The sequence below is a fragment of the Carettochelys insculpta genome, chromosome 19, assembly GCF_033958435.1.
Source record: "Carettochelys insculpta isolate YL-2023 chromosome 19, ASM3395843v1, whole genome shotgun sequence".
NCBI lineage: Eukaryota > Metazoa > Chordata > Testudines > Carettochelyidae > Carettochelys > Carettochelys insculpta.
Genome location: NC_134155.1, coordinates 792,836 through 809,858, shown reverse-complemented (window position 1 = coordinate 809,858; position 17,023 = coordinate 792,836). Strand labels below are relative to the sequence as shown.

Genomic DNA, 17,023 nt, shown 5'->3' with positions numbered 1-17,023 from the left:
ACGCTGTTCCGGGGGCCGCGTGCTGCCCCGCCCCGAGCGTCCCCGCAGCCAATGGGCGTTCTGGGGGCGGAGCCTGCAGCCGCCGGCGGAAGAGATGCCCCAGGTGAGCGCGTGCTGGGCGTGTGCGCGCGCTGCCCCGCCCCGAGCGTCCCCGCAGCCAATGGGCGTTCCGGGGGCGGAGCCTGCAGCCGCCGGCGGAAGAGATGCCCCAGGTGAGCGCGTGCTGGGCGTGTGCGCGCGCTGCCCGGCCGAAGGGAGCCGAGGCGCAGTCCGCCGCTGAGCCCACTTCCGGCTCCGGCTCCGGCTCCGCCCCCGCCCCCGCCCCGGCCGAGGGGAGGAGCTGGGCGCGTGCGCGGCGGCCTGAGGCGCTCTGAGGGAGGGGCGGGCGGGCGGCCGGGCCATGGCGGAGCTGCTGCGGTGGGCGCCGGCCGGCCGCCTGGCCCCGGAGCAGGTGTACCGCATGGCCGGGGCTCTGGGGGCTGAGCTGCAGCGGCTGTCGGGGCGCTTCGGGCCGGAGGCGGTGGCGGGGCTGGTGCCGCAGGTGGTGCGGCTGCTGGAGCTGCTGGAGCTGCTGGCGGGCCCGGCTGGGGCGGAGTCCAGCTGCCGCGACCCGGCCGAGGCGCTGCTGCGGGCGGTGCAGAGTCTGCGCGGCGAGCGGCGGCGTGATGAGGCGGCGGCCCCCGGCGGGGAGGTGAGAAGGGGCCCGGCCCCCGGGGAGGGGGGGAGGTGAGAAGGGCCCCGCCCCGGGGCTCGGTTCGGCTTCCTTTGTGTGGGCTGGGCCCTGTCAGCCCCCAGCCCCGGCGGCTCCCCAGGGCTCGGCGGAGTGCCGTGCCCCTATGGTCTGGCCACAGACGCGCGCCCCTGGGCACTCCCTCGGGCGCAGCATGCGGGAGCTCATCTCCGGCCGCCCCGCAGGACCTGCGGCAGATGCTGTCGGAAGCTCAGAGGAAGGAGCAGGCTCTCTACAGCCGCCTGGCCCAGTTGGAGGAGGAAAACCAAAACCTTCTGGCCCAGCTTGCAGAAAGCCAGTCGCAGGAAGGTGGGTGTCCCTGGCGAAGGGGTGGGGGTTCTTGAATCCCTTCCGTCTCTCTCAGGGCTTTGCCCAGTGGGTGCAGGGATGTTCCTTCTGGTCATCTGACTTACAGGAACCGAGTTACCGCCCCTGTCTTACAGCCCCCTGTGATTCCTGGAATTCACTGGTTGTATTTGTCTAAAGGCTTTACTTTTGTATCTGAGCAACTGCAAACTCTGAATAGGTCTCTGCAGTGTCTCAGAGTCAGGGTGGTGGTATGTCACTTTGTGGGTGGGGAACTGAGGTACAGAGTAAGACCATCTATATTAAGGACCTTAGGAAAAATACTCCTCCTTCAGCAGTACAGGTGTAGATACTGGGGAGTTCTGAACAAGTCAGGATCTGGCAGCATTTAATAAGTTTAACTAGAGGCCATGCCTGTGTTTGGGCTCCCAGAGGTGTTAGCATGTAGCAGGTTCCCCATCCCCACAGCATGTCACCTGGAACTTCGGTACTTACACATGCCTGCCTGGGTTCCCATTCTCACTGTGCTGCTGTGACAAGCCCTCTGGCCTACGCTTTTTGCCAGCATCCATGCAGGTAGGGGTCACTCAGCTGCAGTTACATGCAGGCTCTCTGAGCAGCCTCTGCTTAAGGTGGCTACATCTAAGACAACAACCAGCCCTTCAGTCACATACTTGCTCTGGAGCATAAATCCACAATGACATCATCTTGTGCTACATATGAAACGGTACAGTGTAAACTCATAAAATTCACTCTCTCTCTCAGTGAAGAGGATATGCAACAGCCCTTTGCCCTGAGTTGTTATCCTCACACACTGGTTTAGATAAAGCAAAAAGAAGTTTGATTACAAAAGATCAAAGATTAGCAAATAAAAAGCACAAACTAAATAGATTGGATATGAGTAACTGAGTCACACCCTAAGTGATGATATGAGCAGGCTGCAGATTAAGGGGTGAATGACTCTTGCTTACAGGTAGGAATCCAGAGTTTTCTTTCCCAGGTTAAATAAAAATCTCTTTAAGCTGGGTCTAGTAGTTCTGCCAGTTCAGTCTGTGTTCAAGTGTTTCCCAGAGTCATGATGTGGTGAGTGAAGAACACCCAGATTGTCACTCCATTGCATATGGTGGCAACACTTTGTTTCAAAGCTTAGTTCTTAGACCAGTCTGTGGAAAAACATTGAGATCCTAAGACATGGGACACATCAAATCTCTTTGCGGTGTCATAGCAGCCATTACAGCTACTGTTTGGGAATTTTGCACTTTTTCCTACTGGTTCTTCATTTGCTTCTTTCAGTGTTGGTGGTTGATTGTATTTCCTTTTGGTAAATCCACCGTTCGTGTGATCAGGGAGTCTAACTGATGAGTACGCATCCAAACTAACCAGCTTTTAAAATTGTAACTTAGAAGAAGAATAGAGGAAGCAGCACCAGCATGACTTAATAGAGGTCCTGTTTCTCTACTGCAACACGCTTGAAATTGGAGTCAAGTGGTGGTTGTTACTACCAAACTGGAGCCTGTAAGAGCTAATTAAGTAAAGACCTCTCTTTCTCACACATGTACACACAAACACACAGTCTGAATGCAAAGTAAGAGATGGATTTCTGCTCCAACGATCTTACAGCTTAAAAAAGTAATAAATGTGTTTAAAGGAACATAGGGCAAGGGTTACTGTGGGGGAGGTGTCTGGGCTAGCTGCATGCTCAGCTGTTGGACTTAAGGTATAAAAGAAGCCTCAGTGATGTCGGTCCCTGCTGTCCACCTGCCTGATTAGGATACGGAAGGAGGTGGCAATGTGACATGGCAGAAGAATGGTGAGCGTAGTGTTGATTGGCCTGTCATGGAGGAGGGGTGGGATGGGATGGTCCTACTCTGCACTTCCAGGTGGAGTGTGGAAGGGCATGATCTCTGCCGAGTACCCTGATGTCAGAAGATGGTCAGTGACGGAGAAGAGGTTAGGAGAGGAGCAGCTAACTGGCTTCAGACTAAAAGGCCCATTGGGTGTTAGAGCCATGTAACCTGGAGGTGCACCAAGGAGGCAGCTTTCAGGGTGGTATGTGGGGCTAGTGCAAGGAGCAATGAGAGGAAATAAAGGGGGAAATGTGAATAATGCTAAGTTATGTCTCTGGGGGTGAGTGATCTGGGTGTGTCTGTGATGGCTAGAGTCGGTAAATTGGTTATTTTAGCCAAGCAATGCCAACAATGTCTGCTTGTGAAGAGGAAGAAGATGCTCAGGCTTTGGTCACAGCTCAGCTGCTATTTAGCACTGATGCTTGGGTAAATTACAAAGTGATTTTTGTTTCCCCTGGGAGGTGGTACGTGATATGGAGGCAGTTTTACTCCTTCATACAGAAGAGATGTGTGGGCGCACAGTGCTTGTCTGTGTTATGCAGAGGCTGGTAAGACTGACTGACCATAATTATCATTCTGGCCATAATCAGAATTACTCCAGTAGCAGATACTATGGCCTCACCTTCATCAGAGAACCTTACCAACCAGGCTAGCCCTGACTCAGTCTCACTGGGATTAACCACTTTGGGAGCCCCAGCATGGATGGTTCTGGCTGTGGCAGCAATTCTTAGCAGTGAATCATCTAATCCAATTGGCAGCCTGTTCAGCAGGTGCTACATAAAGAGATTGTGGGAGGCAAGAGCCCATTTACTCGGAAGTTCCCAGCATTGTAATCAGTGCAGCTGAAACAGTGTTGGCAGTGATGCTGGAGGGGGTTCTGTGAAATGCTTGTGAGTAGCCATGTCTGTGAGCATGGAGCTCAGCAGGAGAGCCGAGCTGCAACTGATGCCTGTTCTCTTGGTGTTGGGTTTTAGATAGCACGTTGCGGAAGGAGAGGGAAGTCATGCTGCGGTTGAAGGAGGTGGTGGACAAGCAGAGGGATGAGATTCGTGCCCAAGCCCATGAAATAGTCTGCAAGAACCATGACACAGAGGCGGTAAGAGGCAGAGTGCCTGTGGTTTATTCCAGTGCTGTGAGGGTGGGGAGCCATGAGTTCCTGCACACATCGTCCCCCCTGAAACAAGTGCCAAGGTGTCTGCTCTAGAAGCAGGTTGTTTTTACCTAGATTCTTGTACCATTCTCAGCACTATAATATAACACTCTGCCTTTTCTGGGAGTGGCTTGTGGCCTTGCAGGCACTTGTGTATCCTGTTTGACAACAGAGCCTGTAGGTATATGCACAGTTTGGTCTCCCACTTGGCTACATCTGGTTTCTCAGTTGCAGGAGCAATTAAATCGCTTCATGTCCATGAATGAGGACCTGCGCCACAAACTGGCCATAGTCCAGGCTCAACTCAAGAGCGCTCTGGAGAAAAAAGAAGATTTGGAGACAATCTTGCTGGAAAATCAGAGGGAAATAGACAGACTGACCAGGGCTGCATCTGCAACATCCCCTGGGCTCAGTATGGTGAGTGTATTAGAGCCCTGCAATATCCATTCTACAGGAAGTCTCTAACAGAGCATAAACAAAGGCTGTTTGAAATCACAAATGGGTCAGGACGTGTAAGAATGTGTGTCCCATGCGCTCAAAGTCTCTGAACTTCAGTCTGTGCTGCTTTAGCAGGGAGTAAAAGAAGTTAAGGAAAGTAGGGATAGTTCAGTGATAAAGTGGCTTGGTTGCTTTAGTTCCTGCCAATGTTCTGGGAAAACTGAAAAAGCATTAAAATTTTGGTGATACTCTAGGGTTCCGGAGAGAGAGACAATTATCTGTTTAAGAAGCATCAGTGGTCATGTCTAAACACGGTTCATATTGGTTACCTCTGTAGGGCTGAATGTTAACGCTAGGAAATTTCCTTATTGATATTCTCTCTTTAGAATTTTGCCTTGGACTGAATTGTTGCCTTTTATGTCCTTGGGAGAAGGGGTGGGGCCTTCTTGGAACAGCCTTGTGATCAGCAGAATAACCTGAACTCATCTCTACTCTCCCCATGACCCACTGGATTTTATTGTCATCAGATGGGTAAAACCAGTAAGGAATCATGTCCAATGTCCTTATTCGTGCACAAAGTGCATAGCTCTCATGTGAGATGGCATTGCTGTAGGATGTGTATATTACTGTCTCTCTGTAAACTTCAACCTGGAGACCTCCTGATACAGAGAAATGGGCAAGAATCCTCCTGACTTCTGTGTGTTGACCAGAACACCATCTGTTCTATCTCAAGCTGTCAGTGTGCATTTGTGAAGAGAGGAGTGGAACAGAGAAGGCATTTCAAGACAACCCTGATAGCCAGGTGTGGTGCACACCAGACCACTTTGCAACCGGAGATGTTCTGTGTTTTAGCTGATGGAAAAACCAAACATCGGTAGAGCTTTAAATTATCTCAGCTTTAGACTAGAGCCCAGACTCATTGTACTTGTTGAAGATACACATTTGTGGAAGTCCAGCTGTTCATTTGTTGTATAGCTATCTAATGATCATAGGAGAAGTCCATCATACTTGTTGTGCCCCCATCTCCATCTGACTTGTCAGGAGTGGTTGTCAGCAGTGGCATTTGTCCTGGACTCCAGGACATCTTAAGCAAGTTTCCTCCTCTGGTTTGTACGCTTTGTTGCAAGGGGGGCTGCCAGGGCCTTTGCACTGACCAACATCTCCTTCCAGTGTTAGCACAGCTTCTCCCTCTTTTTGAATCCCTAGGATCGAGCAGCATCCCCGGGGGAGGAGCTGCAGCAGCCAGAGTGGAGGAGGAACGCTACTCAGAGCTGCTTCTCTAAAGAAGAGTTGCAGCAAATCCTGCAAGAGCGCAATGAGCTCAAGACCAATCTATTCTTGGTGCAGGAGGAGCTAGCCTATTACCAACGGTGAGCATGGCAGCAGGCAGGCATGTGCACAGTACAGCATGAGACTGGAGGTCGGGGGGCATAGCACTAACTAGAATAGACTCCACAGATGGTAAGTGCCTCTAGGGATGTTGTGGAATCAGAGCCTCACCATCCAGCATACCTGGAAAACCCTGACTACAAGGAGGTAGCAGCATGTTCCTGGGTGACTTTCCGTTCAAGGCAGATCAAAACACCTGCTGCTGCTTCTGCTGCAGGGCTTCCTTGGCGCTGGCAGGCTGTGTCTGTGCCATCCAAAGCTACCAAGATTCTCTGAGTGCAGGGCTGCCTTGAAAGGGTTATAACCTTGGGCAACTTACCCACAGGTCCCTGGTGGGAGAGGAGTGATTAACATTTTCCTTTTGCTTCATCCAGCAGGCTGGGCATCCTGAGTGGATTCACATGAGCTAAGTTTAGGTCTCTTGTGTCCTTACAGCTTTGTCCTGCTGGCCTTTGCTCCCCAGGGACGAGGGATGTGCTAGTCTGTCTGTCTGTCTTATATTGCCTTGCTTGGGCTGAGAGGCCTACAGAATAGCCTGTCTGGGACTGAATTCCTCTGTGCCAGGACAGAGGAACTCTTGGACGGGTGGCCGTACCTGTCTCTACTGAAGACTGAGCACCCTGGGGAGGTGACTTGAGTTATGCCTTGGCTGCTCCCACGAGGCGGTGGGGCCAGGTGTCTCCCACGCCACCTGTGCACCAGCAGGTTTGTTTCCCCAGGGAGCTGCTGAATGATGAGCGAATTCCAAGCCTCCTCCTGGATGCCATGAAATCCACCATCAAAAAACAGCGGAAAAAAATCCGTGCCAAGATGTTGGGGATTGTGGAGGAGCCAGTGAGCAGGTGAGTTGGTAGCTGGCTGTAGGAGCCTGGGTGCTTGAGCTGGGATAGCTCCTGCTCATTCCACAACTGGATGGACTCTGGCGGCTATGCTACGACACCTCCCGGTGCTGTGAAGGAAGGAGAGAACTGCCTCTGCCTGGGAAGGGCCTTTAGTGCTTGCCTCGCATGCCATGTGGGACTCCAGGAGGAGCATGTGGAGGAGCGCAGCGTCCTTGGTAACCCCATGGCTGGGCCCTGGGGGACCCCTGATCACAAGGCACTCAGTACATTTCACTGCCACTGGGTTGTGTGTGGCTTGCTGGGCTGTTGGATGCCACTCATTGCTGCAGTGGAGTCTGGTGACGGGTGTGGATGGGATGGCCAGAAGTGCTGGGGAAGGATTGCCAATGAGCGGGGTTCTGCGTGATGGTGTTGAAGCTGTCCTGAGGAGGAGTATTCAGATGGCAGCTGGGATGTTCCATTAAGGGTTTGCAGGATTCACGGGAGCAGCAGCAAGACCAGAGGGACTCATGGTTACCTGTCATAAATTGTACATAACTCCAGCTCCCTGCCCTGCTGTGTGGGCTCTGTTTTCCTTGCCCCCGGAATGGACTGGCTGGGGTACATGTGGAGTGCAGCTCTTAAACTGTCTTCAATAAAGATTTGAAATGGCCTAGCTTTTTTACAGTGCTTTGATAACTGCTGCTCCCTTGCTATCTTCTGTAAAGGGCTGGCTCCTGGAAAGGGAGGAGCCAACATCTGAACATAATTGGGACTAGACCCCCAGCAGTGAAGTGGCCAGCTATTGCAGAGCAGAGACTTCACTGCAGTTTTATCTGTGCCCTGGAACAAACTTGTATCATGGGACATTAAATCATACATTAGGCCTCTGAAGTTGGGTAGGTGAAGGTTTTATCTTTCGTACTAGAAAGTGTTCTAATTCCAGTTAACTGGTAAATTGCTGGGGAAGACAAAGCAGCTTGTAGTGCTCATTGAATTAAGAGGTCATGGTCAACCCCTTGCTCCCCCATAGGTGTTAAATCAAGATTGGCACTCTTGAAAACTACAGGCTGCCACCTCTGCAGTGGGGTTTACCTCATGCTCTTAATTCAAGTTAACACTGTTTTCTGCTGAAAATTCGTCACTGCAGGGTAAATGCAGCTTTCCCTGGTGCAAGTGGAAAGGGAAGTCTCCTAGTGACAGGGTACAGAGGGAGGGTTCAGCTCCTATGTCTCTAGTAAAGCAAGAAACAGTTGTTTTTCCTGGTTGAATCTGTGCTTTTCTCCCAGCCAGGTTAGGTGCGCCGTAGCCTTGGAATAACTGTTTTTAATATGTGGGGCAGCAGCAGGCACCACCAGAACCTTCTGAGGGTTGACAGTGGTCTGGGGCTGTTCCCAACAGCCTCTTCAGAGCAGGGCGAGGCTGTTCATCTGCTCTAACAATCCTAGCGTAGACTTCAAAGCCTGTGTCTTGGCTGAGCATGGCTGATGGTTGATTCCTAACTGCTGCAGCCTCTGGGATATGGGTAGCCCCAGGCTCTGTCTGTCTTTGCCTGGGACTAGAGCTGTTGCTTTTTGATCCTGTTAGCATGCAGGGCTGCTGCTTGCACTGTGGTTGTTGTCACCAGCAAGCCCTGGCCTAGCATGTGAGCAGGGCTGTGTGATGAGGTGGGCAGGGACAGACCATGAAACTGCTCTGCAGTGGGAGAGGTAATACCCTCCTGCCAAGGCCTGAACTTGGTGGTAGCAGCCCACCTGCCCCACTTATCTCCACTAACAGAGTCCTTCCCACTCTGTTCTGGCCAGCAGAGCAGGGGAGCCTGCTACCGCACAGAGTGAACTGGACTGTAAGGGTCTGGGGGTAGGGCCTGTGTCTTGCGGTATTTGCACAGCACAGAGCTTTCCAGGTGACTAGGTGCTGACTCTCTTCCTGTCCTGAACCCCTGCATCTGATATGGGCAAACAGGACCCCTTTGTCATTGGTGTGAAAGAGCCCATTCCTGACCCTGGGGAAATCCCATCCTCTCAGGATCCTCTCCCTCATAATTAAATCAGCAGCATAGGGGTAGGCCAGCCCCAGGGATGAACATCTGTGAATTATGGTGGGTGTGGAAGAAGTAGCTCCGTCTGTGGAGCTTGAGTATGTGAATTCTCAGTGTCCTGTGACCAAGGCTACACTTTTCTCAAACGGCTTCAGGGTCTTTAGTGGTCTGTGTACGTGGGCAGACCTGTAAAGAGCTGAAGCTGACTCCTCTTAAGAGGGTTTAATTAGCCACACCAAGGCACCTCTAAAGGTCATCATATTTAAAAACGGCTTAGAGGATTACAATAGAGAATTACAGAATGGACCCCTCAGGCTGGTGTTGCTGGTAGCACTATGGCCACATGGCAGCAGCCATATGTCTGGATGTTGCAGTGTTGGCGGCTGGCTGGAAAAGCTCCCTTAACGCTTCCTCACACTGTGTTCCTGTTGTGCTAGACAGACACACGCAACCTACACAGCCTGGTCAATGGCTGTCTACTCTCTTGCACGCTTGTGTGAGCTAGTGGTTTCCACCGATTGGGAATCTGCTTGTCTGCTTGCTTGTACGCACTCTCTCTCTCTGCTTGCTGGTAGCAGTGAGCATGGTGGCTTTTTCCTAACACGCAGCTCTGACCTGTGCCTTTCCTGGTTACCACCCTTGCTAACTAGACAGATGGCAGTGAACTAGCTTCCTTCGTTGTATGCCATAGGGATAAGAGGAGGATTTTCAAAAGAACCCATGTGACTTGCAGGCCTAAATGGCATGAGCTTTCACTGGGGCCTGAGTCTCACTGAAAAACAAGGAGCCTTAGCCCCTAAGGTGGTGGTAAAATAGTAGCAAAGCTGCAGTAACACATGGCCTAGCAACCAGAGTAAGTTCCGAGGCTCCTCACTGCACTTGTATTCTAGTGGTTAGTCAGCACTAGATGGCTGTGCTGCTCCTTTGTCACTGCTGGGGTTGTCTGCTAGCTGGGTGAAGCTAACACATGCCTGGCTACCCATGCTGCACTCACACCGTTGCTCTTGATTTAGACCCCTGAAAGAGGCACTCTGTGGGATTTTCAAGTGTGGCTGCTGCTGAGTCTCCTAGTGGTGGTACCCACCACGAGCCATCTCACACAGCTGCCCTTTCCTCCTTCTATTCCCTCTGTTTCCTCTACTGGGCCCTGGCCAGCTTGTGTGGTTGCAGATGGAGACCCAGCTAGAGTAGCGCATGCTGCAGCGCTAACTCCAGGCAAGCAGAATTGGTGCATGTCTTGCTGTGAGGAGTGGCTCCTGACTGAGTGCCTCTCTCAGGGCAGGCACTCCAAACTGCCTGTGTGTTTTATAGTTCAGTTTTGAACTTTGAAGGGGTTAATAAACATGCGGACAAGGGGCACCCAGTGGACATAATATACCTAGATTTCCAGAAAGCCTTTGACACGGTCCCACACCAAAGGCTTTTATGTAAATTAGGTGGTCATGGGATAGGAGGAAAGATCCTTTCATGGATCGGGAATTGGTTAAAAGACAGAAAACAAAGGGTGGGAATAAATGGTAAATTTTCACAATGGAGGAGGGCAACTAGTGGTGTTCCCCAGGGGTCAGTCCTGGGACCGATCCTGTTTAACTTGTTCATCAATGATCTAGAAAATGAGGTAAGCAGTGAGGTGGCAAAGTTTGCAGATGACACCAAGTTGTTCAGGACAGTCAAAAGCAAAAGGGATTGTGAAGAACTACAAAAAGATCTCAGCAAACTGAGTGATTGGGCAGCAAAATGGCAAATGAAATTTAATGTGGGTAAGTGTAAGGTAATGCATGTTGGAAAAAATAACCCAAATTACACGTACTACATGATGGGGTCAAATTTAGCTACGACAGATCAGGAAAGGGATCTTGGAGTTATAGTGGATAGTTCTCTGAAGATATCCACGCAGTGTGCAGCGGCAGTTAGTAAGGCAAATAGGATGTTAGGAATTATTAAAAAAGGGATAGATAATAAGACAAAAGATATCATACTTCCCCTATATAAAACTATGGTACGCCCACATCTTGAGTACTGCATGCAGATGTGGTCTCCTCACCTCAAAAAAGATATATTGGCATTAGAAAAGGTTCAGAAAAGGGCAACTAAGATGATTAGGGGCTTGGAACGGGTCCCATATGGGGAGAGGCTGGAGAGACTGGGACTTTTCAGTTTGGAAAAGAGGCGATTGAGGGGCGATATGATAGAGGTATATAAAATCATGGATGGTGTGGAGAAAGTGACTATAGAAAAATTATTTACCTTTTCCCATAATACAAGAACTAGGGGACACCAAATGAAATTGATGGGTAGTAGGTTCAAAACTAATAAAAGGAAATTTTTCTTCACACAGCACACAGTCAACCTGTGGAACTCCTTGCCCGAGGAGGCTGTGAAGGCCAGGACTCTATTAGGGTTTAAAAAAGAGCTTGATAAATTTTTGCAGGTTAGGTCCATAAATGGCTATTAGCCAGGGATAAAGTATGGTGCCCTAGCCATCAGAACAAGGGCAGGAGGTGGATAGCAGGAGATAAATCACTTGATCATTGTCTTCTGTTCTCCTTCTCTGGGGCACCTGGCATTGGCCACCGTCGGCAGATGGGATGCTGGGCTGGATGGACCTTTGGTCTGACCCAGTATGGCCATTCTTATGTTCTTTTTACCGAGCCAGTAGTGAACATGAATTCCTGGGTCACTATAACAGCCTTACCATGGAGTCACAGGCTCTGCTTACCTTCTCCAGTCAATGCTGCATCCAGACAAACGGGACTTAATGATAAATGGTCATACCAAAAACCACATCATATTCAGGTTGCTTCTAGTTTTAACAGATCACTCACTCACCCCAGATCAATTGGTGGTTTAGGTCCTATGCTTGAAGGCAATGCCTGTAGCCAGCCCTATAACAGGCTTCCTAAAGGGTCATTAACTAGGAAACAGGAAGAGCGTTATTTACAGGTGAGGTGTAGGCCTTACCCGAGCACTCGAATTTGAGATGGAAAATTACTGAGCAGTACATAAGTCTGCCCTCAGGTTCCACTTCCTCAGTGCCCTCAGTTTGTGTCCTCAGTTCCCACTTTGTAAGAATGTCATTGAGCCACTGTGTCCTCACCCAATAAACAACTAGGGTGTAAAAACAGCGGGAGGTCCCAAAAAATGTGAAGTTTCACCAGGGACCCAGACCTTCCCCAGCTGGAGCCCTATTCGCTGTGGTCTCTGAAGTGAGGATAACTGGGACTGGACTTACCGCAGTAGAAGGGATGTCAGCATGCCAAAAGAATTATAACTCCAACTGTTTTGCTCTATATGTGATTTCTAACTTGTTCTGTAAACACAAAAACTTAGTGACATAAATAAGGCACCCTTAACCACTAGACACTCTATTGAAGCAAATCCATAACTCGGAGTTTACAACAGGTTAGAACAAATGTGAAAATCAGTTACCATCTAAAACCTATGAGTTTTATGGCAAATGAAATTCAAAATGGCAAATGAAATTTAATGTGGGTAAGTGTAAGGTAATGCATGTTGGAAAAAATAACCCAAATTACACGTACTACATGATGGGGTCAAATTTAGCTACGACAGATCAGGAAAGGGATCTTGGAGTTATAGTGGATAGTTCTCTGAAGACATCCACGCAGTGTGCAGCGGCAGTTAGTAAGGCAAATAGGATGTTAGGAATTATTAAAAAAGGGATCGATAATAAGACAAAAGATATCATACTTCCCCTATATAAAACTATGGTACGCCCACATCTTGAGTACTGCGTGCAGATGTGGTCTCCTCACCTCAAAAAAGATATATTGGCATTAGAAAAGGTTCAGAAAAGGGCGACTAAGATGATTAGGGGCTTGGAACGGGTCCCATATGGGGAGAGGCTAGAGAGACTGGGACTTTTCAGTTTGGAAAAGAGGCGATTGAGGGGCGATATGATAGAGGTATATAAAATCATGAATGGTGTAGAGAAAGTGAATATAGAAAAATTATTTACCTTTTCCCATAATACAAGAACTAGGGGACACCAAATGAAATTGATGGGTAGTAGGTTCAAAAGTAATAAAAGGAAATTTTTCTTCACACAGCGCACAGTCAACCTGTGGAACTCCTTGCCCGAGGAGGCTGTGAAGGCCAGGACTCTATTAGGGTTTAAAAAAGAGCTTGATAAATTTTTGCAGGTTAGGTCCATAAATGGCTATTAGCCAGGGATAAAGTATGGTGCCCTAGCCTTCAGAACAAGGGCAGGAGATGGATGGCAGGAGATAAATCACTTGATCATTGTCTTCTGTTCCCCTTCTCTGGGGCACCTGGCATTGGCCACCGTCGGCAGATGGGATGCTGGGCTGGATGGACCTTTGGTCTGACCCAGTATGGCCATTCTTATGTTCATTCTTATGAGTTGTGGTAATCACTGTTCAAAATGTCTTTTTAAAGCATTTCTCAATCTTTCTAATAAAGGATGCCCTTTTTTAAGAAGCAAGTACCTCCAGTATCAACATTTTTTTTCTATCATTGCAACATGTTTTTTTAAGTAACTTAATGGTAACTGGTTGGTTGGTAGAAATGGCCTGTAGGCAATAAACTTGCCATCATACTTATGACTGTGCAAAAAAAGGATAAGTAAAAAAAATTAGATGAACTTAAAATAAGTCCAATTTTGTTATTCATAAAAAGGGTGAACAACACAGTAAATGTACCCTCTAGAAGAGCTCTGAGTGCCCCCAGAGGCATACATACCTCTGGTTGACAGCCAGAGTTTTAAAGCTCACCCAGGAGGCAGCCTTGGTGGATCTCTGGCTTCAGCTTTGTCTGCACTGCACAGCTTTTTAGCACCATGATGGTGTCACTAGAAACTGGGCAGTGTAAAAACTGCCTGGCTACTGAAAATATGAAGCTACACATGGCCTGAGCTGCTGATAAGTAATGTGTGTCCAGGGCCGCTTACATGGCTTTAAATCAGCAAAAACAAGGTGATGACTGTGGCTGTCATGTCTCTGTACAGCAGAGCAAGCAGCGGAGAGCCTGAAAGTGCTTTGCTGTTAGAGGCTCTCTGGAGACAAAATAACTGATGGTTGCCAAGGGCATTGCAGGTGAAGAACACTGAGCATGATGGTGCTGAGCATAAATTATGATTCTGTACAAAACCTACAAAAGAATGTCTCAACCCACCACAAACATGGAGCCACTGCTGAGTGTGGTCGTGTAGCTGACAGTTCATTTTGAGAAATCACCTGGAGACAAGCAAGTGCAGCACAGTCTTCCAAAAAGGAAAAAGCAGCTCCTGGCACTCCCACCCCTGAGGATTGTTTAGTGTGGTAGAAGGGAGTGTATCTAGGAGTCAGGGGAGGAAAATACCAAAGGGGGGTAAAACATAAACTTGATGTAAGGAAGAACCTCCTGGTCAGTGTGAAGTATTGGGGGCTGGTATGGCCTCCAAGGGGGGCTGTGGAAGCAGTTGCCAGACACCCTAGTCTGTAGGGCACAACCCTGCCCTGGCTCAAGGGAATGGACCAGACAGGCACCAAGAGTTCTTAGTAGTTCTTTCAAATACTGTGGCAGCAGTACCCATTTCACAGCCGCGAGCAGGCCTGCTCATCAGGGTAGAGCAGAAAATTAAGGTGCATCCTTGTCCGGCTGACCATGCAAGAGGGAGAAGGCATTAGGTGATTGCTGTTTGGAACTTGGGTGGGATCCTGGATAACATCCAACACCCTTAGTCTTGCAGAGTGTCCTGGAATCTGCCCTGGGCACAGGGGTCAGGGCCTCTGTTCTGTGCTGCATTCATGAGGCAGTGTTTGATGCTGGACATGCTACGGGCATCTCCAGGCAACAGTTTACAGAAATCCAACCCTTGTGGTGCTGAATCTGGGTTAGGGTACCCAGGGGGGTGGGGCTGGGCAGGCGTTCCATGATGCTTTATGTGATGGAGCTATTGTCCTTATCTTTCCCATCTACTTATTTGTGGTTTGGGTAGGAAGATTGGTCATTCTCCTTTCTGCTGATATGGGATCAAGCGGATCAGAGGGTTTCTGACTCGCCATTTCTCTGCTCTTTTTCACCCTAGTGATGAAGATGAGAGTTCCTGGCTCCCAACACATAGAGCAGACCATGTAGACGCTCCGCCACATGAATCCAAAATCAAGAGCTTGTAAGTTTTTACCTGATGTGCTGTAGTGGGGAGTTAGCCATGTGGCTGAGGAATAGCTGCCTTTAGTGTAAAGGTCCAGGCTAGCTCACAGGGGGTGAGAAAGAAGTCCCTTCTCCCAGCTCTACTTTGGCCCTGCCCTACATCTGGCTCCAGCCTCAGTGTAGCTCTGCACCAAGCTGGGGACCTGTCCATGGCTCTGCTCCCACCTCCAGCCTTGGCCCCTAGCAGTGACTCTGTGCCTGCCTGAGGACAAGGTTGGGAGCTGGGAATAGAGTTGCTTCTGGCTGCTAGCCTGCTTGCCAGCCCCCACAGCAGTTTGGCTGCAGCTCTGATCCTGCCCCCCGCCGCCTCAGTCCCTGTCTCCCTTTCCCCATCTCCCCTGGAGCCATGGTGGGGGCCTCCAGAATTTGGGGACCACTGTCTTAGGGCATTATATCTGACTACAATACCTGTGAGGCTTTATGTGCAGAGAACAGTGCTGTTCACTGTCCAGGGAGGTGCAGTGCCTGCTCAGAGAGCTAGCACCTTCAGATGGTGGAGCTAGCGGCGTGGTCACACAGTGCTCATGTGCTGGTGTGTGTGACGTGCTGTGAGAGCCTGTTCCAGGCTTGCTCTTCTGATTCTGAAGCCCTAGCATGATGTGGTGTCTCCTTGGTCAGTGGTGCTGTAAGACAGTCCCAGTCTGTCACACACTGAGTCTGGAATGCCAGGCAGTGCTTAAAGTATGTGCAGAGGTGAGTGGGGAGTCACAAGCTGGCAAAATATAAAACCAAATCAAGCTGAGGAACACACTTAAGCACTGTCTTAGTAAACCTGATGCTCCAGATTACAGCCCACTGGTGGTTTTTGGATGTTGCATACAGGCCCACCTGTCCATGGTGCTGCCAGGGGTGCCCAGTGAACAGTGGTTCTGACAGCCGTGCTGCGGATGTCATTCTCTTACGGGACGTTCACTCCCCCTTCTCACGTGCTCTCTTTCTGCTTTCCCTGCAGTTTCAGTCTGTGGTATCACAGCAGCAGCAGAGACACCTCCCCCATCTCAGGCTGCTCAGGAGTGTGGGAAATCGTTGACTCACAGGATGTGCATTCTGAGCAGGAGGAAGAGATCAAACCCACACCTGATTCCCCTGGCAGAGCGGTGCCTCCTCCCTGACCTCAGCTCAGCCCATCAGCAGCATCTGGGCCTCCCAGTCCCTCTCTGAGAATTTCATGGGAAGCTCAGTAGCCTCAACTCCATTAGGAACATTGGTTCCCTGTTGCAACACTTGGCCCTGGACCTGCAGCTGCACAAGACGCAGTGAAAGCTGATGTGCAAAGGGTTAGATAGCACTGCCCCAGCCAGCACCCACACCTCATCGGTGTTCGCAGTTCAGATGGCCCAGTCAATCCCAGGCCCCAGTCACATTTGCAGCTTGGCTCCATCAGATGTCTGGGCCCCATCTGCACTTTTGGCTCAGCTCCTGTTGCATGTCCATTCCCCATCTGCTTGTGCCATGGCGGCCCCTCCCCAGCATCTGCACTGCACATGTGCTCATGTCTCAGTGGCAACAGCCAATGGCCATATCATCTCTTCTGATTCTCAAGCCCATGCTAGGCCATGTGCTTCCCCACTGCTGCCAGCACTTAGGCTCACACCTCAGTGGGGTTGCTTCACCCAGCATCTGCAGGCTCCCTTGTTGCTGATGCAGGCACTAATTTCTCCAGCATATGTGTACCCAAACAATAGCTCAGTAGATGTATTTGCTTCTTGTCCTCATGGCAGGACACTGCAGTGCACTGACCCCATAAAAGAGGTGTGGTAGAGCCTCTGGCCAGGACTTCTGTGTGTTTCACCAGGAACATGTAACAGTGACCAGTGCATGGCAGTAGCAAGTGCCCAGGAAATGGAGGTGTTTTATTACTGGGACAATGGGACACTCTTGGGTATATTACTGTCCTGGCTTTAGAATAAATCCTTTGAGTGTTTCTCAAAGCACTTGCTGTGGCTTGTGTTTTGTTCTTGCTCTTGTAGGGACATTCAGGTTGACTGGACTGGCAGTTTCCAGAGAGCGGGGTGGAAAATCCGTCTCTCAGGACACTTGCACGCAGTAAGAAATCTCCAGTAAAGAACAGCCCTCCCTTGACTGAAGGCATGGCCTTGGCAGGAGCTGATGGCTTTGCCATCTGTG

At 50.0% G+C, this 17,023-nt stretch overlaps 1 protein-coding gene across 2 annotated transcripts; it reads left to right on the top strand.

Moving 5' to 3' along the window:
• Positions 1–333: 333 nt before the first annotated feature.
• Positions 334–16,845, top strand: RILP (Rab interacting lysosomal protein). 2 transcript variants are annotated; one of them, XM_075014010.1, is made up of 8 exons: positions 334–691; positions 916–1,039; positions 3,858–3,979; positions 4,262–4,450; positions 5,678–5,841; positions 6,580–6,702; positions 14,772–14,855; positions 15,849–16,844. In XM_075014010.1, the coding sequence occupies exons 1-8, from the start codon at positions 401–403 to the stop codon at positions 16,006–16,008; spliced, it is 1,257 nt and encodes a 418-aa protein (XP_074870111.1). In that variant the 5' UTR covers positions 334–400; the 3' UTR covers positions 16,009–16,844. The 2 variants fall into 2 exon arrangements, with proteins under 2 accessions (XP_074870111.1, XP_074870112.1); XM_075014011.1 differs by lacking the exon at positions 6,580–6,702 and having other exon boundaries at positions 15,849–16,845.
• The last annotated feature ends 178 nt before the right edge of the window (positions 16,846–17,023 follow it).